Source organism: Chelonia mydas, chromosome 25 (assembly GCF_015237465.2).
Source record: "Chelonia mydas isolate rCheMyd1 chromosome 25, rCheMyd1.pri.v2, whole genome shotgun sequence".
NCBI lineage: Eukaryota > Metazoa > Chordata > Testudines > Cheloniidae > Chelonia > Chelonia mydas.
In genome coordinates, this window is record NC_057858.1 from 8,441,638 (window position 1) to 8,464,081 (window position 22,444).

At 53.3% G+C, this 22,444-nt stretch overlaps 2 protein-coding genes and 1 long non-coding RNA gene across 7 annotated transcripts in view; 1 reads left to right on the plus strand and 2 right to left on the minus strand.

Annotated features, from left to right (window-relative positions):
* LOC102948310 (procathepsin L) lies at positions 1-15,035 on the minus strand. Of its 2 annotated transcripts, none has more exons than XM_007072098.4 (8): positions 14,879-15,035; positions 6,075-6,207; positions 5,284-5,406; positions 4,561-4,710; positions 3,396-3,620; positions 3,137-3,305; positions 1,914-2,028; positions 1-427 (listed from the first exon to the last, which is right to left on the minus strand). In XM_007072098.4, the coding sequence occupies exons 2-8, from the start codon at positions 6,195-6,197 to the stop codon at positions 328-330; spliced, it is 1,005 nt and encodes a 334-aa protein (XP_007072160.2). In that variant the 5' UTR covers positions 6,198-6,207; positions 14,879-15,035; the 3' UTR covers positions 1-327. The 2 variants fall into 2 exon arrangements, with proteins under 2 accessions (XP_007072160.2, XP_043391750.1); XM_043535815.1 differs by lacking the exon at positions 14,879-15,035 and adding an exon at positions 6,463-6,997.
* LOC119564455 overlaps positions 7,595-22,444 on the plus strand; it is a 26,716-nt gene continuing 11,866 nt past the window's right edge. Inside the window, exons 1-3 of the long non-coding RNA XR_006287437.1 lie at positions 7,595-7,774; positions 10,904-11,046; positions 14,234-14,400. This is a non-coding gene — a long non-coding RNA (uncharacterized LOC119564455). The remainder of the gene's footprint in view (positions 7,775-10,903; positions 11,047-14,233; positions 14,401-22,444) is intronic.
* DPP9 (dipeptidyl peptidase 9) overlaps positions 15,794-22,444 on the minus strand; it is a 24,638-nt gene continuing 17,987 nt past the window's right edge. For 3 of the 4 annotated variants that reach the window (XM_037885538.2, XM_037885539.2, XM_037885541.1), the window contains 8 exons: positions 22,059-22,211; positions 21,444-21,579; positions 20,286-20,431; positions 19,709-19,855; positions 19,374-19,526; positions 18,512-18,654; positions 17,705-17,816; positions 15,794-17,115 (listed from right to left, as the gene is read on the minus strand). In XM_037885538.2, coding sequence (XP_037741466.1) covers positions 17,023-17,115; positions 17,705-17,816; positions 18,512-18,654; positions 19,374-19,526; positions 19,709-19,855; positions 20,286-20,431; positions 21,444-21,579; positions 22,059-22,211 — 1,083 coding nt within the window. In that variant the 3' untranslated portion in view covers positions 15,794-17,022. The remainder of the gene's footprint in view (positions 17,116-17,704; positions 17,817-18,511; positions 18,655-19,373; positions 19,527-19,708; positions 19,856-20,285; positions 20,432-21,443; positions 21,580-22,058; positions 22,212-22,444) is intronic. The other variant, XM_037885540.2, reaches the window with a different exon arrangement.

Here is a 22,444-nt window from a genome sequence, read left to right on the forward strand (position 1 = left end):
TTTTCACACTGAGAGGAAAACATTCTTTATTTTATGACTCCGTTGGACATGGCACGAAGCCTCGTTCAGCAATGCTGCGGCGTGACCAGAACGTGACTTACCCAGGCTTGCAAGAGCAATTTGCTGCACAACTTTTAATCGCTTCTAAAGCTAAGTAAATCGCAGCTAAGAAACAGCCCAGAAATCGCTGCTGGGAGCAAAAAAGAATCTCCCTGCTGAAGACGAAGATCAAGTCATTTAGACTGTGGGAAGAAAAAAAACAACCCCATGCAGTATGTGAGGTCTTCTGCCATGCAGGCCTAGGGCAGGAGGAAAACCCATCTCTGGCTACAAGATGGGATAGCTTGCTTGATTGGCCACACCACAGTGATTGTCGGCTCCTTTCGCCAGCCGGATGTAACCTTTTTCGCCCCATTGCTCAGACCAGCTGCGGGAAGATAAAGTGAAGAGAACGTGAGAGAATCTCTGTGGGAGCTGAAGGAAGTTTGAACATTGTAATGAGAAAGAAAAGTTGTCCCAATATGCTGGAGCAGTGGTTTTCAAACTGCGGGTGGCGACCCAGTACTGGGTTGCGGAATGGAAGGCGCTGGGTCGCGGCGGCTCTGGTCAGCACCGCCAACCGGGCCGTTAAAAGTCCCATCGGTGGTGCTGCCCGGCTAAGGCGGGCTAATCTCTACCTGTTCTGACAACGCGCTGCGCCCTGGAAGCAGTCAGCAGCCGCCCCCCGCCCCCTCCCCAGGCCGGGGGGCCACAGGGCTCCGTGCACTGCCCGAGCACTGGCTCCACACTCCCATTGTCCGAGAAGCCTGCCTTTGCACCCCCGCTGCGCCGCTGCCCAGGAGCCACCTGAGGTAAACCCACGCCCCAATCCCCTACCCCAGCCCTAAGCCTCACCCCAAACCCCTCATCCCCAGCCCCACCCCAGAGCCTGCACCCCCAGCCCAGAGCCCCGACCCCCTCCTGCGCTCCGATCCCAAGCCCTGAGCCCCCCCCAACCCCAGAGCCCCCTCCTGCACCCCAAACCTGTCATCCCTGGCCCCACCCAAACCCAGAGCCCGCTCCCACACCCTGAACCCGTCATCCCCGGTTCCGCTGGGTCGCGGGCATCAACGATTTTCGCCAGAAAAAAAAAGTTTGAAAACCTCTGTGCTAGAGGCCAGCTTCAAGGATGCTTTGAGCATCTGCCTAACCCAGCTGTACGTTGGCTGATCCCAGGTTCTCCAGACCATCCACTGAAGGGACCAAACGCTGCAGTGGGGTGCTGTCCACTGGCTCGTCCCCTCTGCCTTAGATCACAAGTGGAGTAACCCTGGCAGCCGCAGCGGAGCCGTTTCTCCAGAATACCCCTCCGTCAGCGAGCAAGCTCGGCCTTCTCATTTCAGGAGCCGCCAGGGAGAGGGTGGGGAAAGTAGCCACGTGGCAGTGCTGGATGGGGGAGGCTTGCTCAGTGCTCGCTCCACGCACGCCTGGCTCCTGGCAGCTGCTTAGATCTTTCATTCTGAGACAGCAAAAATCCGAAGACAGGCCCAGAGCGAGACAGCTCTCTGGGGTGGGGGGTGCATGAGTGCCCATCCCGAGGCCACGGGAATGCATGTGGTTCGGGAGCAGGGTGAAGGGTTGCGAGTTCCCATGTGTGCACCTGCATGCTGGGGGGTGGGATTGAGTTGGCATAGAGTGTCCTGCAGCGGGGGAGTTTACGTGTGTGTGCACTTGCATTCTGAGGGGAGTGTGCACATCTTGGGGGCTGGGGGGGGGATGTTTTGATGTGTGTACACATACAGTTGGGGGGGCTGGGGCGGAAGTGTGGGGGGGTGCATTTTTACAGTGGGCATGGGTCAGAGGCAGCTTTGGATGCAGCGACAGACATGAGTGTGCCTCGGGGAGAGTTCTCTCGCCTGGCTACTCCCCCTCACCTGTTCTTTAGGATCCAGTAGGCAGCGCTCGTCCCATTCTCCTGGGATATGCCATAGCCCACCGCCAGCATCCCGTGGTTCACGGTGTGGCTGCACGCGCTGTCAGCAAAGATTCCTGGGGAGAGCAAAGCCGGAGTGAGATGAGCTGTCGGGGGTCTCTCCCTCTCGGAGCAGAAGCAGAGCCTGCGGGGAGGTCCCAGCGGATCAGAAGGAAAAGCTCCCCCAGGGCATTGGATTGAAGCCCCTAGAGCAGCACAAAGCTGTCCTTTGTCGCTGCTGGCTGTAAGAAAGCAGGCTCCGCTGTGGAACGGGGTAATAAAGTGCCCCCTGGGAGGTGAGCTGTGACAGACCCAGTAATTCCAGATGGGAGCCCGGACAGCTCATTGAAAAAGCCCCGAGCCGAAGTGCTGGAATCCCGTGCCCCATTCTGGTCTGCACAGAAGGACGTCGATAAATTGGAGAGGGCTCAGAGCAGAGCCATCACGACGATCAAAGAGTCTGGGCTCATCTCCAGCTGTGCCACCGTAGCGCTTAGCGAAGACGCTCCCTGTGTCAGTGGGAGAGTTTCTCCCGTCAGGGTAGGTGCTCCACCTCCCTGAGAAGCAGTAGCTCTGTCGACCGGAGACGGCCTCCTGTCGAGGTACTGCTGAATAAACCGGGGGGGTTAGGTTGGTATAACAACGTCGCTCAGAAAACATGCCCCATAGTGATTGACTTGAAGAGCTCAGTCTATTTAGCTTCAAGTGAAGGCTAAGGGGTGACTTATCAGTCTCGAAGTACCCCCATGGGGCATAAATATTTGAGAATGGGCTCTTTAGCAGACAAAGGCCTAACGTGCTCTAATGGCTGGAAGTTGAAGCTAAACAAATTCAGACTGGAAATAAGGGGCAGACTTTTCACAGTGAGGGTAATTAACTACTGGAACAATTTTATCAAGCCTCATGGTGGATTCTCCCTCGTGGGCAATTTTTAAATCAAGGTTTCCTAAAAGATCTGTTGTCTCTGGCAATTAATTCAGGGAAGTCCTACGCCGAGATCGGTAGCTTCCAACCTGTGGTCAGCGGACCCCCGGGAGTCTGCCGACTATACCTACAATTTCCAAAGGGGTCCGCCCCTCCATTCAAAAGGTTAGGGGTCCGCAAATGGAAAAAAGGCTGGGGCCTACTGGGCTAGATTATCCCAGTGATCCCTTCTGGCCAGAGACGCTCTGGGACGCTTGATACCTGACTTGTAGAAGCGGAAGGGGAAAGTGCGGGCGTCCACGGCAATGGAGACCGGGCCGACACTGGCCACCGCCTGCTCCAGAGCTGTCTCGTTGCCCTCCTGGATCTGCATGAGAGAGGTGCAGTTGGCAGCGTTGTCCTGGGGGTTGTAATGGCAGCTGAATTCGTCCTGCAGAGAAAGGAGATGGAACGGGAGCTCGGGCAGCACTCCCTGGAGAAGCCGCCGCCCGCCCCCAAAGGCCATGCTCGCCTACGTTACCCTCTCCAAGTAGGGGTAGTTGAGCTCCGAGTTGATGCCCTTGTTGTCCCGTACGTACTGGAAGGCTCGAGTCATGAAGCCCCCGCGGCACCCGTTGTTCCCCAGACTCCTCGAGCAGTCCATGAGGTTCTGCTCGCTCAGCGACACCAGTTTGCCCGTCTTCTTGAAGACCAAGCCCTCCAGGGCTCCTGTGGCACTGAAAGCCCAGCATGACCCGCAGTGGCCCTGCAGAAAGCAAGGCGGGTAGGTGGAGGGTAGGTTCTAGCTCAGACGTTCTCAACCTGTTTACCCGTATGGCCCTGAGGACGTCCCATGGGCCGCAGCCGGGTGCTGATGGGGCTGCAGGTTGAGAACCACTCTTCTAGCTCAGCTGGGAGCTGCTGGGCTCAGTGCAAGAATCCCAGCGGGAGGTTCTCTGGGCTATGTGATGCAGGCCGTCGGCTTAGATAATCGTCAGGGCCCTTACAAGCTCCTGCTTGCTGGAAAGCGGCAGGAGGGAGTCTGAGTCCCAACGTGAGGCCGGGGAACTGGAGCAGAAGCAGCACCAGCAAAGAGCAGCTGGGGTGCTCTGGCTGCCCATCCGTCCTGTTGCAGAACTGGGGGTTGGGGATTTGCAGCGGGGACTCTCTCCTCCGGGACTTGTTCCTTCTGGCGGTTGCTGTTAGACAGACAGGGGAAGAGATTCCCACCACCACCTGCTTTTAGCGGTCCCAGCTCCCGTCCCAACCCGGCGGGGCATGTGGCCGACGTGAAACAACTGAACCCAACTCCTGCACAGCAGGGTCTGGATCAGACTCAAGCTCCAGGCAAAGGTGCTTGGGGGAGGCGGAGGCAGGGCCCCGGGGGGGCAAAGGCCCATTCCATGGAGCTTCATGAAAACCAGGAGAGGCCAAGGGCCTACCACTTCCACGCAGGTTAGCTACTGCCACCCCACCTGCCAGGCTGTCCTCTAGGGTCCCGGGCTGAGCACACATTCCAGAGGGGCCGCAAAGGGCGCCCGGTGCCTCCGTCCATCAGCCCAGGAAACCATAGGCAGCGACGCTGTTCTGATGGGCAGCTGGGCCCGCCTGAAGGTTGCCTTGTCCCAGGCTCTGTGGCCAGGAGGTTTCCATGGCTGGCTGAGGGTCTAGGCCCCGAGCAGGGAGCTCTCTGCTCTGGCACCCACCTGGTTTTTCACGGGGGTAACGTAGCCCTTTGCGCGCCAGTCCACCTCCTTGGGAGTCTCCCGAGCAGCCGATTCCTGGAAGAGAGGCCCCTTCCCGCCATGCCGCTCAGCTAGGAAACCGTTCAGAAGCTGGTTAAACTCCTCGTCCGTCTGGAGGGGAAGGAAAATTTTAAATCCAGAGAGCACGCGACAGGGAACGCCCGGCCAGCGCCACAGAGAAATCCTGGCCAACAGAGGAGCTGCGTTCTCAGCCCTGCCCCTGGCACCCAACCCCTTTGGGTACAGACGGAGCAGACAGCTGATGATGTTGAGAGAGGGGGAGGCAGGCCCATGGGGCGGGCAGGGAGAGCTGCATGGGAGGAGGCTCTTGCACTGCAGCAGTGGGTATGGAGGGGGATGGGACGAGGGGAGCGGAATCACGGGTGGGCATCCTGGGAAGGAGGAAGGCTGGGAGCTGGGATCTGCCGGGCCCAGCGAGAAGGGGGGAGTCATGTGAGGCAGGGGGAGAAACGAAGGAGGAGGCTTCGGGTGTGGTCCGACGGGTGCCTCACCCCACAACAAAGTGCCATAGGGTGACCATATGTCCCGATTTTATAGGGACAGTCCCAATTTTTGGGTCTTTCTCTTATATAGGCTCCTATTACCCCCCACCCCGTCCCGATTTTTCACATTTGCTGGCTGGTCACCCTAATGTTCCAGGATCTGCGCTGGGGGGCAGGTTACCAGGTCCCCGAAGTGGTTCATTTCCAGGCGGTAGCTGTGCTTCCCCAGAGACTCCTCCAGGTTGTGGTGCTCGATCCGCCGCAGGTTCTTCTCCCAGACCGCCCTGCGGAAAGCTTCCGCCTCCTGCCAGGGGACGGAGCAACAGCTTGGTTATGCTGGGCCGCGGCCCCCCACCCTGTAAGCAAACGTTCTCCATGCACCACAGCTGCTCGCAGGGGCTGAAGTCTGGGGGGAGAGCACATGTCCCCCTCCTCTCCCACGCCTGGCTAAGTAGGGCACGCCCTGAGACTACCCTTCCTTTTCCCAGCTCCGTTAGCCCCTGAATCTCCCTATTTCCAGCTGGGAGCAGATGTGCCAAAATCCAGCCTAAGAGGCTGGACCCCTCCTGAGCAGCTGAAACCCTACACAAGCTGGGGGAGCCACGAGGCTTCCCAGAGGGTGGGAGGAGAAGCCAAACCCCTACAGCCATTGAGGTTCGCTCCATCCCCCATCACAACCCAGCGAGGAAAGAAGCAAGAGCTCCCCTACAGGGGTAACCGATATCCCGATTCTACAACCTCCCGGCCAAGCCACCCCGACTCTCCAGGAACTCTTCGCCGGGCCTGGTGGGTGCTGCTCGCTCTCGGGCAGCTGGGTCTGGAAGCGCTGGATTGTGAGAAGGCCTTGCTCGCCACTTCCCTCTCCCTTACCCCCAAATCCTGAAAGCTCGGGCTCTAGCCACTCGGTTTGGTTCAAATGCAGCTGAGCGCGGAAATCGCGCGCCCAGGAAGTGAAGGAGATGGAGTACTTACTTCAGGATACTCCTTAGCATGGAAGGCCTTCCATCCTCGCCAGCCTTCCTCCAGGGCAGGGTCCAGTGCCCCGGACACACCCAGCAGGACCACAAGGGACCCCACCAGCGTTGGCCACTGCATCTCTCTCGGGCTGGGTGGGTTAAAACGCACCTGTTAGAGTTTAATCCTGGCGTCTCATCAAGCCAGGGCACGGAGGGGCACAGGAGCCAAGAAGAGCAGCTTGCCTTCGGTTCCCAATTGTAACTCAGGCTATGACGTCCCCTCCCCACCATTGCCAGCAACTTGATGGGGAAACCTCCAAACACAGAGACCTAGGAAATTCATGTAAAAGACCCCGCGCTGCCTGGCAGCTCCAATCCAGCCCAGGGCTGAAATGTGCCCTCACCTGAACAGCCGCTGAGTGGCTACCAGGAATCAGTGGGTGGCTCTCAGTCCAGTTTCTAGCTGCTAACACCTCAAAGATCAGCCATTGCCCATGATATCCTCGTTCTCAGCTCAGCTGGGGGGCCGAGGACGGGGCCCAAGCTCCAGGTCTGGCCTGGGGCTGTGTCAGCTGGTCCTGCTGAGCCCTGTATTGCATACACGAATCCAGGCTCAGAGCTATCGGCTGGGCCCTTTTTCCTCCCACCAGCTGCAAGGTCGCTGGTCACACACTGGCCACTTTCCTCCGTCCTCCCACTGTATTCAACAGAGATTTAGAAAAAAGAACACAGCAGCAGTCTGAAGATCTGGTTTTCCGGCTCTGCTTCCCGGGCCCTGTGTCTCTGGGCAGCCCTGGGTGCCACCCGCACTGCCACTCTAGGCTCCCTGGGTCAGGGACTGCACTTGCACCTTGGCTTTCTTCAGGACCGAGCGCGCGGCCGGCTCTCACGGATCATATCATGACTCCGATCAACCTGACGGCTGCGTCAGCAGCTCTGCGTGAGGACAAAACCCCCAACCTTTGCTGCTTGGAAATGACTCAGCCTGCGGCTTCCTCCCTGCCAGCAGTGCGGGGCTATCGCCCCATGCTGCCGGCGGCCGTACACCTGCCGTTGGTGTGCCCTGCGCCCCAGGGGGTCGTCACCACTTTGCAGCCAAGAATTTAGCAAGGTTCAAGGAGGGCTTGGCCTTCTCTGTGCGTAACCAGAAGAACCAGTGGCTCTAGTTAATGCTAACCGGAAGGGAGAGAAACGCTCAGGCTTCAGGGCTCAAACTGCTCTGTATTAGGGATGAGGGTGAGATTGCCAGGGTGGGACAGATTATTTCACATCGGCCTACAGCAGAGTTTTTTTGCACCTTCCCTTGAAGTGTCTGATGCTGGCCACGGTCAGAGCTGGGAGACTGGACCAGCTGGCCCATGGGTCTGAGCCAGTCTGGCAATGCCGCTACATCTGGCAGTTCTCCCCCAGGCTCACCCCATTTGTGCGAACACCGCAGCACCAGGACAGCCCACTGATGGGCCCCTCCCCAACGCCTGAGATCAACAGGAAATAGGACTCTCCCCAAGTGAGGCACCGGCCAGGCAGGGTTGCTGCAGCCCAGGGGCGGTGGAAGCAGTTGGGGCGGAGGGTGAGCACACCAGCAATGGAAATATTCTAAACTTGGGCACACCTGGGGAGAGGGGTGCAGAGGCAACAGTGGGACCCAGAGAAGTTGGAGCAGGCGCTGGGGAGCAGGGGCTGAGACCCAGAGGAGCTGGAACAGGCTGGGAGCAGGTAGGAACCTCTGGGACCCTCTTTCCCCACTCACAGGGAGTTCTGCCCCTCTCTGCTCTTTCCTAACTGCCCCCATAGACTCATAGACTTTAATATCAGAAGGGACCACCATGATTCTCTACTCTGACCTCCTTCCCATTGCAGGCCACAGAACCTCACCCACCCACTCCTGAAATAGACCCTCTAATCTCTGGCTGAGTCACTGAAGTCCTCAAATCATGGTTTAAAGACTTCAAGTTACAGAGAATCCATCATTTACACTAGTTTAAACCTGCAAGTGGCCAGCACCCCAAAGCTGCAGAGGAAGGCAAAAAAAACCCAGGGTCTCTGCCAATTTCACCTGGGAGAAAATTCCTTCCCGACTCCAAATATGGTGATCAGTTGGACCCTGAGCTTGTGGGCAAGACCCACCAGCCAAACACCAGGGAAAGAATTCTCTGTCGTAACTCAGAGCTCTCCCCAGCTAGTGTCCCATCACCGGCCGTTGGAGATATTTGCTGCTAGCAGTCGCAGATCAGCTACATGCCATCATGGGCTGCCCCACCGTCCCATCCCCTCCATCAGCTTATCAAACTCAGTCTCAAAGTCAGTTAGGCTTTTGCTCCCAGTACTCCCCTTGGGAGGCTGTTCCAGAACTTCACTCTGATGGCTAGAAACGGTCTAATTTCAAGACTAAACTTGTTGATGACCAGTTTATAGCCATTTGTTCTTGAGTCCACATGGGCTCTTAACTTAAATAACTCCTCTCCCTCCGTGATATTTCTCCCTCTGATGTATTTGGAGAGAGCAATCACATCTCCCCTCAGCCTTCGTTTGGTTAGGCTAAACAAGCCAAGCTCTTTGAGTCTCCTCTCATAAGGTCAGTTTTCCATTCCTCGGATCATCCTAGTAGCCCTTCTCTGCACCTGTTCCAGTTTGAATTCATCTTAACCATGGGAGACCAGAATTGCACACACTATTCCAGATGCGGTCTCACCAGTGCCTTGTATAATGGTACTAACACGTCCCTGTCGCTACTGGAAATACCTCGCCTGATGCATCCTAGGACTGCATTAGCCTTTTTCACAGCCGCATCACACTGACAGCTCATAGTCCTCCTTGGATCAACCAATACCCCCAGCTCTTTCTCCTCCTCTGTCACTTCCAACTAATATGTCCCCTGCTTATAGCAAAAATTCTTCTTGTTAGTCCCTAAATGCATGACCTTGCACTTTGCACTACTAAATATCATCCCATTTCTGTTACTCCAGTTTACAAAGTCGTCTAGATCATCTTGTATGATATTCCGGTCCTCCTCAGTATTGGCAATACCTCCCAACTTTGTGTCATCCGCAAATTTTATTAGCACACTCCCCCTTTTTGTGCCAAAGGCAGTAATAAAAATGTTAAATAAAATTGGTCCCAAAACCAATCCCTGAGGAACTCCACTGGTAACCTTCCTCTGACCTGACGATTCACTTTTCAGTATGACCTGTTGTTGTCTCCCTTTTAACCAGTTCCTTATCCACCTTTCAATTCTCACATTAATCCCCATCTTCTCCATTGTAACTAATAATTTCCCATGTGGAACTGTATCAAATGCCTTCCTGAAATCTAGGTAGATTAGATCTACTGCATTTCCTTTGTCTAAGACATCAGTTATCTTCTCAAAGAAGGAGATCAGACTGGTCTGGCAAGATCTACATTTGATAAAACCACATTATATTTTATCTCAATTACCATTCAGCTCTATGTCCTTAACTACTGTCCCTTTCAAAATTTGTTCCAAGACCTTGAGGTCAAACTAACAGGCCTGTAGTTTCCAAAATCACTTTTCCCCCCGTTTTCTTAAAAATAGGAACTGTATTAGCATTCTCAAGTCATATGGTACGACCGCCGTGTGTACAGATTCATTAAAAATCCTTGCTACTGGACTTGCAATTCCATGTGCCAGTTCCTTTAATATTCTTGGATAGAGATTATCTGGGCCCCCGATTTAGTCCCATTACAGTTTTTGAGTTTGACTTCCACCTCGGACGTGGTCATTTCTACCTCCATATCCTCATTCCCATTAGCCACCCTGCCACTACCCCGAGGCTCCTCATTACCCTTATTAAAAACTGAGGCAAAGTATTCTTTTAGGGATTGGATCATGCCTAGATGATCTTTAATCTCTACCCCCTCCTCAGTGGTTAGTGGGCCCACTTCTTCTTTCCTTGTTTCCTTTTTATTTATATGGTTGTAGAACTTTTTACTATTGGCTTTGATTCCCTTTGCAAGGTCCAGCTTTGCTTTGGCAGCTCTCACTGTATCCCACACTTTCTGACCTTTCCTTGCTCATCCCTCCCATTTTCCATTGCTTGTAGGCTTTCTGCTTTCTCTCAATCACCTGTTTGAGATGTTTGCTCAGCCAGCTTGGTCTGTAACCCTTCCCTATGAATATTTCCCCCTTGCTTGGAACGCAGGCTTCAGAGAGCTTCTGCAGCTTTGACAAAGTAATTCCAAGCCGCCTCCACATTCAGATCCTTGAGTTCTTCAGTCCAGTCCCCTTCCCTAACTAATTCCCTTCATTTTTCCAAGTTAGCCCTTTTGAAATCAAGGCCCCTAGTTGCAGAGCTCTTTTTGTTTATCCTTCCATTTAATGCAAACAGAATTAGCTCATGATCACTCGAGCCAAGGTTGTCCCCTACAACCAGCTCTTCTCTGAGGTCCTCCCTGCTCACCAAAACCAAATCTAAATGGCTCCACCTCTTGTTGGTTCAGCGCCTATTTGGTGAAGAAAGCTGTCAGCTGTCCCATCCAGGAAAATCTGGGCCCTTCTGTTATTAGTAGCACTTATCCTCCACTCTGTATCTAGGCAGTTAAAGTCTCCCATAATCACATAATTCCCAGCAGTGTTTATTTCATTAAAAACATTTAAAAGGTTTCTCTCCATATCCAGAGCAGATCCTGGGGGCTGTAGCACACGCCAGCCACTAGCCCAGGGGAACCCCCTCTGGTAGCTTTCTTCCCCCAAATGATTTTGGCCCAGACTTTGTCTAATCGATTCCATCACTTCTCATTTCTGTACAATCTGCCTCATCATTAATACACATCGCTACCCCGGAGCATCAGTCTCCTATTCTCATCTCCGCCCCTTCTTTCAAACAGCCCCTCGGCGCTGCCTCCCTCGTTGTCAGCTCCCTCGCCTTCCACTCCTTCCTGCCCAAGCTGTTTCTGTGAAGCGTCCCAGCAATGACCTTGGTTCTGCTGCACCTCGGGCTTGGATCGGCCTCTCTGGCTGAACTCTAAGGGTACGTCTACACTGCACGATTTCCAGGGCGAGCAGCCGGACTCACGCTCGCTTAGCTTGAGCTCACAGGTGCAGACATTTGGCCTGGGCAGCGGTTCGGGCGAGCCACCCGGTTTGCCCACTGGGGTCCAAGCTCAGGTGTCTAGGCAGAGCCACACCATCCACCATACTGGTCTCGGCGCTATATCAGCTTGAGCGAGCACAGGTCTCCCCCCTGCAGTCGCTAGACATTCCCTGTGCTTCTTGGGGCAGGGACCCTGCCTCTAGCCCTCCGCCTGCAGCTTGGTCGGTTACGAAGAGGCTGGGAATTCAGTATGTGTCCCCTGGGTATTTAGCCCAAGGCTTGCTGCTGCTAACTGGCAAAAGTCACAAGCTGAGTGGTACAACTCAAGTTGTATTTTTTTATAATTTCAACAGACAATTTTTAAGGTTTTTTTAATCAATTTAAGCTTTTGTGGCTGTGCAAAATGATAGGGAGGAAATGCTTAAAACCAATTTTTATCTTTTATTTTTCACAGTTGCAGAAAGTTGGGGGGAGGGTCAGGCAATATTGATTTAATAACAGTAGATGCTGACATTCAACAAGTGAAAGCTTCATAAACCATTAAAACACCCGCTGGCAACATCACCTGTCCAACTATACAAAAAGTCAAGAGCCTTAAATCAAACTCTAAGTTATCAAGCTATTTTGCCTGTCAGTTTCAATCATCATCAGTGGGATTTTTTTTGGTCAGTTTGCGCCTGTGTGATGAAATCATAGAATATCAGGGTTGGAAGGGACCTCAGGAGGTCGTCTAGTGCAACCCCCTGCTCAAAGCAGGACTAATCCCCAAATTTTGCCCCAGATCCCTAAATGGCCCCCTCAAGGATTGAACTCACAACCCTGGGTTTGGTAGGCCAATGCTATCCCTCTCCCTCCACGATTACTGACATTTACCAATTTGAAAAAAAATCCAACCCTCCTCATGAGCAAGAGACTAGAAGCATCATGGACAAATATCTCTAGGAAGCTGGTTTTCCTATTGGCCAGAAAGCCAGAGTCCAGCCCAGCCCAAAGACCAGGTTGAAAATTACTGCTGGGAGAAAACGTGTCCACAATATTTCTAACGGTAGAGTGCTTCCCCTCCCTTCCTGGGCTGTGGCTGCTGAAAACGATTACACGTCCTCCCGCAGCGCTAAGTCGAATCGTTTGTGGGCAGTATGATCGGAGGCAGAAATAGAACGTGTGATGGATAAGGTCAGAGAAACCGAGGGAGGGAAGAGAGAAGGCTGCTGTTTGCATCAAGGCTTATTGCAAGGCGTGGGTGAACGCAGAGCTGTGTGTGATGGATTGAGCCTTGGGTTCTAAGCTCAGGGCCTTACCCCCTGGGACTCAGCTCAGGAGAACTGTAGGAAAGGTGTCTAATGCCTAGGGTTACGGGGAGGTAGATCTGACAGTCTCCTCCCTCCAAGCTCTTAAGCAGGCAAAGGAGCTGCAAAACCATCCTCCATACAGCTCCCTAACTGGGGCCTCTAGACTTTGTTGCAATATCAGTAAACCTCATTTTACAGAGCGGAAATTGAGGCAGGGTGCCTTGCACTGGGAAGCCTTTGACAGCTCAGAATCCCGCTGTGACTGCGGCTGGAAGACCATCCCCAAAGATCCCTTTACTCCTGTGTCAGCTTCACAGGAACAAGATGATTTCCTCTCCCCTTTTCTCCCAGAGAGCATACAGGGTTGGGCTGGTCAGGGATTCAGCTAGATCTGTTACTTCAGGAAGCTAGCACTTGCTAAATAGTTTCGAGCCCTCGTTCTGTGTACGCGTTGCCGCAGGAGGGTGGAAACAGCATGCACACTACGCCTTAGCTCACCCTTTGGTAAGGTTCTAAATAGTGGACCAGATTCTCCATTTCCCTGCCCCATGTGCAATCATTTACCCCAAGGCCAAGCAGGTGTAAAATGAATGGAACGGTGGTGTTGGTACAGTCATTTACCCCAGGGTCAAGTGTGGATGTGGCATAGGGTGCTGGCTAATCCAGCCCCATCGATGGAATCAGTGCACCTCAGCCAGAAAGAGCTGAAACGGTTTCACCTCGCTGTTGTGGAGCGAGGCCAGTCATTTATAGTTAAGGTTGCAAGGGGCGTCTGAAGCCAAGCGTTGGCTGTCAAGCAACTGCATGAGTCAGATCAGCCTTAAAGTTAGAGCAGAGGTAGAATTTCTACAAAATGTTAAGTGTATTGGAGAACGGCATCCTGCCTACCAGCCTAGAAATAGTTGAAGGGCTACTGCAAAGGAATCCCCTTTTCCACCTCGAAAATGCAGCTAGCTCTGGGGTGGAAAAGAGGAGCTGTTTAAGGCACTGCAATGCTACACAGTGTTAATGGAGAACAAACGTGAGTGCTAGACATAGCTGCTAGCACCATCGCGTGAAGGGGGCTCGCGGAAGGTCAGAAGCTGGTAAAGATGTTTTCAGTGAAATCCCTTCAGGAGAATTTTCTGGTGTATTTTATACTTTATTTTTCCAGCTGTGTAACAAGAATCCTCCCCCTACGAGGGCTGCAGGGCCCCCACCACCACCACCACCACCACCACACACCCCTTGCCCCAGGAATGCGTTCGTCTTCCAGCCACCACCTTATAAACCACTGCAGTGTTGTAAATAATGCAGAGCGGCGGGTTCTGCCTCTCTGAGCAACAACACTCCAGAATGTGGCAATACAGTTTCAGCAGTGGTGAAAAAGTGAATGAAGGGCTCAAAGCTTCTCCCCCAGAACACACAGGACTCCCATGAACTAAGCATGGTCTAATTGCTTCCAAAGACCCATAGCTACTTTGACACTAAACAGAGAGGCAAGGTGGGGGCTGTAATCTTTCAAGATTTCATTACCTCATGCACCTTGTCTCTCGAATATCCTGGGACCCACACAGTTGCACCCCTACTGGACACTAATATTACACTGTGCAGCAATCAAGGGAAATGCTAGAAAGTTTTCTATCAAAAATTGGGGGGGGGGGGGGTCAGAAAGTGACTTTTGATTAAACTGATTTTTCTTAAAAAAAACCCAGGTATTTCACAATTTTTTCAGTTTTTGGTTTTGACATTTTAAAAACAACATTCTAGCCCCTAAAATCAGAACATTTTCCACATTGCAGAAAACCCAGGAAAAAAAAATGGACAAATAATTTGGTTTTTCAATTTTTCCACAGGGAAAGAATTCCTTTCCCAGCCAGCTCAGGTGATCAGTCCCAGTCTAATGGAGTATCCCCCAATACCCTTCACTTCCAGGTGCAAGACATTTAACATCTGTCAGCAGCTACCTTTCTAAGAGACAGATGCAGTAAGCAGCATTGAACCTGGCTTCAGTGACACAGAGGTAAGGAGAAGGTAAGGGGCAGCTGAAAGAAATAAGGTGGAGGCTCTTTACATGATTTGTCGGCAGTGCCCAATAGGCAGTGCCCGATTGGAGTAGGTTGATTTCCCAGCTACTGCCTTGCAAGCTTTCAATCCCCCACACAGGAAAAACAGCCACTCTCCACGGCCTGGAAGAGTCTCACAAATGCAAGGGGTGAGCTTGGGGGCCTGCAGTAGCTGAGAGAGGTTTGTAAACGCTTCAGAAGGACTTTAAAAAAAAAGTTCACTTTTTCTTGGCTCATTGCCGGTCACCTACCACACAGTCTGAGGGGGGAAAAGAAAGGACCCAGGAGGCTAGGAATAGGGGCTCAAAGGGCTCGGGTCTGTCCTGCAATCCATCACTCTTTCGGCAGTGAAGAAGCGGTTAGCATTAAGGAAGACAGAAGAGAAACAATCCCGAAAACACACAAAGGCTTTGTTGTTGACTGGCACTTACTTACCTGGATCTCCAAAGGCCAGGAGAAAGTGCAAGCCACTCCAGTCTCTCTCTTTCTCACTGCAATGTGGGGCCACCGGTACCTTCACTCAGGGAACTGCAGATATGTGCAACTTCCTCCACCTCCCTCCCCCAGCCCTGCTGCTCAGTCTGTTACCCAACAGGACTTCCTGAAGCAGCTAGAATCAGGCCAAGATAGAAGAGAAGGGGGAGGACGGGGGGCAATTCGTGAGTAGCCACCAGGCCGGAAGATCTTCTAGGTTGGGTCTTCAAAGATCAGGTAGATGCCCTGGCTGTGAGATAATACTCTGAACTTGAACAGGACCACCAGCTCCAGCTCTCCCAGGCTTAATTAATGCATTACTCCCTTACACAGAGGGTCAAATTAAGGCTGATTTTTTCAAACTTCCCACCCCAATTATGCCATGAGAGGAGCACAGGCAGGCCTGAGCAGCCACGCAGAGGGGCTCTCCCCAAGGGACCACCTGCCCGCATTTCACTGTGGGGGTCAAACCCTTAGATGTCAAATGTACCTACGTGGCCTGATGTCCAGAGTTGCAAACACATTCACCTCCCACAGCGACCAGTGGGAGCTGCTGCTGGTGGTTCAGCTCCTCTTGAAGAGTCAGGCCACTTATTAAGGGACCAAAATACAGACCTGAGGCCAACCTTTTTCCAACATGTCTTCCCCCAAGGAGGCACTCAGCCGGTGGCAGGCCTACAATCCAAGAGTCCCAGCTGCCTGGGATTTCAACCCCGCACCCATGCTTCCCCTGAGGAGTGCTGTAAGGGCGTGGTCCATTCCTAGCACTCAGCAACAAAACAGGTCCTTTTGCACTCCCCATACCAGCCGCTTCGGCCACTGCCTCCCTCCCCAGGGTTCCCGGGCAGTTTGAGGACCACTGAAAGCACTGCTGGGTCTGCTTCCAATATTTTAATGAGTCGCTACATCGTACACTCATAATTATAAAAGAATAAGAATCCATAAAAATATTTTCTTTTCATAATACGCACTTAAAATACTCGAGGGCAAGTTGATGTGGTTCATTAGGGTGGGTTTCTTTTTGTTTTCCTTTGCCCCTGGCAGAACCCTTGGCTTGGTGGGTGGGTGCTCCCCTGAGGTGCAATTGCTCGACCCCACCCCTCCCTGGAACTGCAGTTCCTGTTGAGTAGGAAAATAAAAACCAGAAGAGAGTGTTCACCAAATAGATGCGCGAGGGAAACAGTCACTGACCCGCAGAGAACTGAAGCACAGCCAATTTCAGTGCATGTCTGAAAGCTCAGGGCACGGGTGAGGAGAGAAAGGCAGGGTCGGGACACAGCACGAAGAAGGGTAGAGGGTAGGGAAGGCGACGGGGGGGGTAAGTAGTTGCATAAATATCCATCGTGTGTGGCAAAATCCAGATGCTGCAGCTGCGGTTTCTGTACAGGCGAGTGCTGCTCTGGTTGTAGCCAGATGCTGCAGCTGCCATGCTCCCTGCTGGCACGATTCTGCCCACGAGCGGCGATCGGAGAAAGGTGCCCAAAGAGGCTAACTGTCACCAACCCCAGCTGCTTCCCCCAATCTGCTCTGCAAAATTAATTTAAAAAAAAAAAAAGAGAGAGAGAGATTAGTGTTGCATGCTTCTCCAGAGCTCTTCTCAGATCCCAGGGCTCAGATGCTCGTCATGTACGGCCAGGAAGCAGCAGCAGTGATCAAACCCCACAGGATGCAGCAGTGGATCATCCTCTCCCTCCTGGCTTAAGGCAGCTTGCTGATTCGGCTCATCCATCTCCAGCACAGGCAGGTGCGTGGAGGTGCAGTGGAAGGAAAAAGGAGAGAGGCAGACCTCAGCCTCTGGAGACAGTCCACTGATTTCCCAGCGTAGAGGGAGTAGCAGCAAAAAAAAGCATTAATAGCCAGGCCAGAGAGGTGAGCAGCTGAGCAGGGCAGAGCTCCAGCTTGGAAAGTGAAGGAAGGTGGCACCATCCAGAGGAAAACAGGAGGGGTGACTTCCACCCTCCCCCTCACTGGAGGCAGCACCCCCGGTTGGGGGTGGGCACGCAGTGATTTGTGCACTGGATGAGGCGGCTTTTGGGGTTGGGGGGGCAGCGGCAGGAGGCAGAGTTGAGCTGTCAGTGTCCAACAGTTTGCAGAGGCCTGTGCGCTCAGAGGTATTCTTGTAGAAAGTGCAGCAGTGTGATTTCATAATGCTCTCCGGACTCGGGGCACCGAATACTGTGTCTCTCGTTGGGGTAGATCTGCGCAGAAGCAAAAGGGATGGCCGTTAACTAGGAATAAGTCATTCCCTCCCGTTAGCCTGCCTCTCAGTTCAGAAGGCGGAGTCCATTTTAGGGGAGCAAATGGCGGTTTGGAGAGACAGCGACCCCGGCGCTCCATTACGGTGGCAGGCTAACTGCAAGCCAACGGCCTGAGAAGCCCACTCAGTGGCAGCAGCAGTAGTATCTACTGCCCGAGGTCAGAGGCCACCGGGGGAAAGGAGATTCCCAGCCGCAGAGTGCAGGGGAAGGAGGACGAACTCCAGCCAAGAGGGTGAGAGTCCAGATTCCAAACTACTACTCAGTATTGGAAGACGCAGCGGCTCAAGTAGCGACAGTGCCACCTACTGGCCAGGCCTGTGCAGTCAGCGGCCAACAAGCCAGTCCTTACCACAGGAAGTCATAGGAGAGAACTCTGCATAGGAGAGAACTCTGCTTCTCCAGGTGCAGGAGCATCCACCGTCCACTCATTTCCCCTTGGAGGGATTGGGGGGGCGGGGGGAGGGGAGAAAGTTTTCCACTGCCTCCAGGCTAAAAAGAGACCTTCCCACCTCACTCCAGTCCCTCCTACCTGCAGCTGGTAAGGCTTTCCAGCCCGGATTAGCTGGGAGACCAGGAAGTTGGTGTGAAAAAAGTGCACATTTTCATCCAGAAACCCATGGAGGATCAGCAAGCGGTTTGGCCTGGAGATGGGATGGGATGGGACGAGAATCAGAGCGGAGCCCCGAGCGGTGAGATGCTAGCCAGCACTACCCCACTTGGCATGGCACAGTGCCACAGGCTTGGAGCCCTGCCTCTTCCCAGGCAGGGGAAGAGGAGGGTGGCTGAGCACAATGCCACTCTGGCTCACTGCAGAAGGCAGTGATGAGCTGAGCGGAAATAAGGCTAAATGGGGCCTGGAACCACCCAAACAAATCTTCAGGGCCCTCCAGACAGATGTTCTCCAAGCTGAAGAGACTCTTCCCCAACCAGCCCCTCTAGCTAGACTCCCTGGTCATCATCTTCCTGCACCTTGATCTTCCTTCCAAGTGAAGCAGTTCAGGCCAGCCCAGCCGGAAGGTGACTAGCAGCAACCAGATGTGCCCTGCTCTGGCCAGGGCTCTTCTCCCTAGACTTGGATCCCACTGGTGCTAACTGGTGACCAGGAACCCGATATGCTGTACACTGGCCCGTGCTGGCTGAGCTGAGTTTCAGGAACCAGGGAGGAGAACCCAAGGCACAACCAAAAAACCAGGAAGGGCTATTCCTGTGAGCTTTTTAATAACGTCAACACCCCCCCACACACCAGAAAGCATTACAGATTCTCTACCACTCCTCACAGTACAAGTGCCCAGAGGGTGGATTTCCAATTATAAGCATCCAACCCCACGGTACTCACTCATTGGGGAGTTTTTCTACATGCAGCGCCACAGAGCCGGCCTCATAACCTGGCTGGTTGTTCTCTGGGACATCCATGTACCGCTCGGTGTATCCGGTATCGTACGCCATCCAAACAGTGACAGGGGCACCTGCTATAGCAACCTGCCAAACAGGTATGGGGGGGTTCATTTTTCCTTTTCTAGGACATTTTTGGGGGGGGAAGCCCATCTGTTTCTGCACATGGTGATTCTCCCCTGCCAACCCTGGTCATTTGCACCAGAGTATCCCACAACCAGGGAGTCAGAGACTTAGAGGTCTAGATGGCTGGTGAATTTTTTCCCCCCATTTGTTATTTTCCTTCCCATTCAAGACTTAAAATCACAACCGCAGTACTGGCAGTAACAGTCTCATGGGAAGCTATGCTACAGCCTGTCGCTGGGGGATGCAGAGTCATTAAACCTCTTTGGGGCAGGGACTGTCTTTGTACAGCACCCGACACAACGGGGTCCTGGCCCAGGACTGGGGCACTTCGGTGCCATGAACGAACAAACAATCCTTTAACCTATATGTCTGCTGGCTCAGAACACTGTAGTGTCTCCCTCTGCACAGTGCCTAAACCCCACTTGCCTGAGTCCCCACACGCCATGCCTGGTCTCGAACCCAGAGGGTAAGTGTGACGCATGCTGACCTGCCTGATTCTGGTGAGGAGCTCTGGCAGGCTAGCAGCAGGCTGAGGGGAGGGAACTTTTCACCCTTCACTACAGTCTGGGTCCACAAGCCACCAAGGGCAGCAAAGAGTAAAGGCCACTGACAGGTGCAGAGCCCTAGTCCTCCCTGCCCAGTATTATTCCTCCCAGACACCTGACCCTAGCCAGACTCACCTTGAATACATGGGGCTTACAGATAAGGCCCATGAGGGAGAGGAAGCCCCCGTAAGACCAGCCATGTATGGCTACCCGACTCAGGTCGATGAACCCGTATTTTTCTGCTACGTAATGTAAACCTTCCACCTGGTCCTCTATCTCCACCTGACCCTAGGAGGAGGTAACGGGAAGGTGTAAGTCAGTTTGTCTCCTCCCTTGTAACTGAAGAGACACCGAACAAGGCAGGGAGGGAAACACACACACACACACACACACACACACAGAGTCAGGCTGCTCGACAAGCCAGGAAGAGGGAAGGAAGCGGAAGGAGACACCGTAAAACAGGGTATTACCATCTGGTTTTTAAGGGCCCCTTCGAATTTGAGTCCTCGCTGGCAAGAGCCCCTTCCATCAATCACCACCACAGCGTAGCCTAGAGACGCTAGCGTGTTGAGCCGTAGGTACTTAATACCTTTGAAGGAGTTATTCACTAACTGCACCTAGAGCAGGAGAAAGGACAAGCCGCATGGAAAGTCCCGCAGTGAAATCTTTAGCCTTTCAGCCCTACGCACTCCACTAGAGGCCACCAACAGTAGCAACTGGTGTGGCTGGGCTCTGTACTAGCAGAAAGCTAGTCTTGGCCATTCCCAGATTCCATCAGGTTCTGAGCTGGGCAACCAAGCTTGCCGGAGTGGCAAAAGCCATTAATTTGGGAAGTTATGTGGTTATGGATTAAATGGGAGAAGCCATCTGCAGTTCACTGAAAGGGGTTTACAATACTCCAAGCAAAGCTGTCCAATTCCAATCACTCAGAGGGTTACCCCCCTATGCAGAGCTGAGCTACCAAGAGCTCTGTCCTGGATGGCACCACCAGGCTCACAGAGGACAGCCAAGGTCAGCTGTTGGTCCTGGCCGTGGCTGGGTCGTTACCTGAGGGCCTCCATAGACGAACAGCACCGTAGGGTGCTTCTTTCCAGGCTGGACGTTATGAGGTTTGTAGACCATCCCGTAGAGCTCTACATCTGACTGGGTATGGAAGTGAAAGATTTCGGGGGGGATGTAATCTGCAGGACAGCCTGAGGGAAACAGTTCAGAAGCTAGCTACCAGGTTAAGGACAACATGCTTTCATCATCCTCCCCAGCTCAAACCAGCTGAGTTCAACCTTTGCCCAATGTGCCTCAGACTAGGGGTCCCTCCCCACCTTCCTTTTCAGGTGGGGCAGAATGTCCCAGATCTTAGCAAAACCTCCTTTACAAGAGCCCCTCTCATAAAATAGTTTCAGAAGGGTAGCCGTGTTAGTCTGGATCTGGAAAAGTGGCAGAGTCCTGTGGCACCTTATAGACTAAGACGTATTGGAGCATGAGCTTTCATGGGTGAATACCCACTTCGTCGGATGCATCTGACAAAGTGGGTATTCATCCACTAAAGCTCATGCTCCAATACGTCTTAGTCTATAAGGTGCCACAGGACTCTTTGCCGCTTTCTCATAAGATACATGGCCCTGTCCATCTGCACGTGGGAACTGACCACCTGCCGCGCAGGGACAACCCATTACAAACCCCACCAAGTTGGGCACCGAGCCCCCTGTACCATGCACAGCCCACTAACTCCAGTGTGACCCTGTAAGGGGAGAGGAGGATGGGGTGGAGGGAGAAAGCCTTCCCAGCAGGGTGCAACAGCTGCTGTGAGCTGAAAATAATTCTTTATGGGCACCAAAAGGAGGAACCAGCAGCTACACACATTCCTTGGATGAAGCAGTTAGTGGATCCCCCTCTGCAGACCATCGCAGTAAAGAACCCCCAGTAAAACAGGCAGCCATTAACCTGCACCCTGCAAGGAGTGCGACGCACCATCGTATAGCATTAGGGCCCTCCGGCCCCCAGCCATGCCCAGGCTGTGCCAAGCAATGCACTGAAGAGATCCCTCCCCAAGGATTTCACAACTTCACCATGGCAGGGTGGAAATTAGCCAGGTCATTTGCCATCTGATGGTCTTTATCTCCCCCCTTCCATCACAGTCAGCTACCGGTATCAGTGAGGCGCTCCTGGCTAGAGGGCCGAGCACAGAGGGGATTGGGGAAGACTTACTGGCTGCCTCCATCATGCTGGCCCAGAACCTGGGCAGTTTGTGGAGTGGGTCGTCATCGGAGCCGTTCAGTTTGTAGACATGCACGCAGGGCGGGGTGCTGACGCTGCTGTAGTGGCTGATGAACATGTCGAAGTTCTACAAGCAAGAAACAGTCGATGGGGGTGAAGCAAAGACGGTTATTCCCTCAGGCCACTTCAGTGGGGGTCTGTATCCCTATCCGTGCCTTGAGAACCAGCCAATGTTTATTCCCCCCCAGCCCCAACCCTCCCATGCGTCCATTGCTCAGTCGCCATCCTGCCACGTGAGCCAGATAGGACTCCTCTCTCTGGGGCCTAATAACATCACACTACTGCTCCAGAGGAGTAAGTCCATCAAGAAGCCTTCCAAAGGAGCACCAGCATGGACCTCTGCTTCCCATGATGGCATCTATGGAGTCCCATCAGCAGATCATGGTAGGCACTGGATCACTCCCATCAGGGCTCTCAGAGTCCAGCAGAGCAGACACAAGCAGCCATGGCATCTAAGGGAGGCCTCATGGATCACTACGAGCCAGGACTCATACTAGCCAGAAGATAGGGAGCCTACATGGTATCCTATGGATGGGGCAAACAGACCTGGCTCATAGAGCAGCTGTGAGAGAAGCCCAGTGTGGTGAGCCGTACAATCTCGCCTGGGGACTCGTAATTGACCACATAGAGGTGGTGCTCCAATGGGGTGTCCTTCGTGCCTTGGAAGTACACCAGCTTCGTCTCCTCATTCACCCAGATCTGCCAAGAGAACAGAGGGCTCAGTGTCAAAGGAGAACAGCTGATTGCTCCTGCCCCACTGCAATGATCTGTCACCAGGCAAAGTCAGCTTAAATCAAAAACATCACAGCGGTACAGGGTGCTTGTGGTATTAATGGTTAGTGCACAAGGTCTGTTCATCTGGTAAGTTACAGAACACACACAGTGCTTCTAGAGGACAGGATAACGCCCAGTCCTTTGTACCGGAGGAGGCA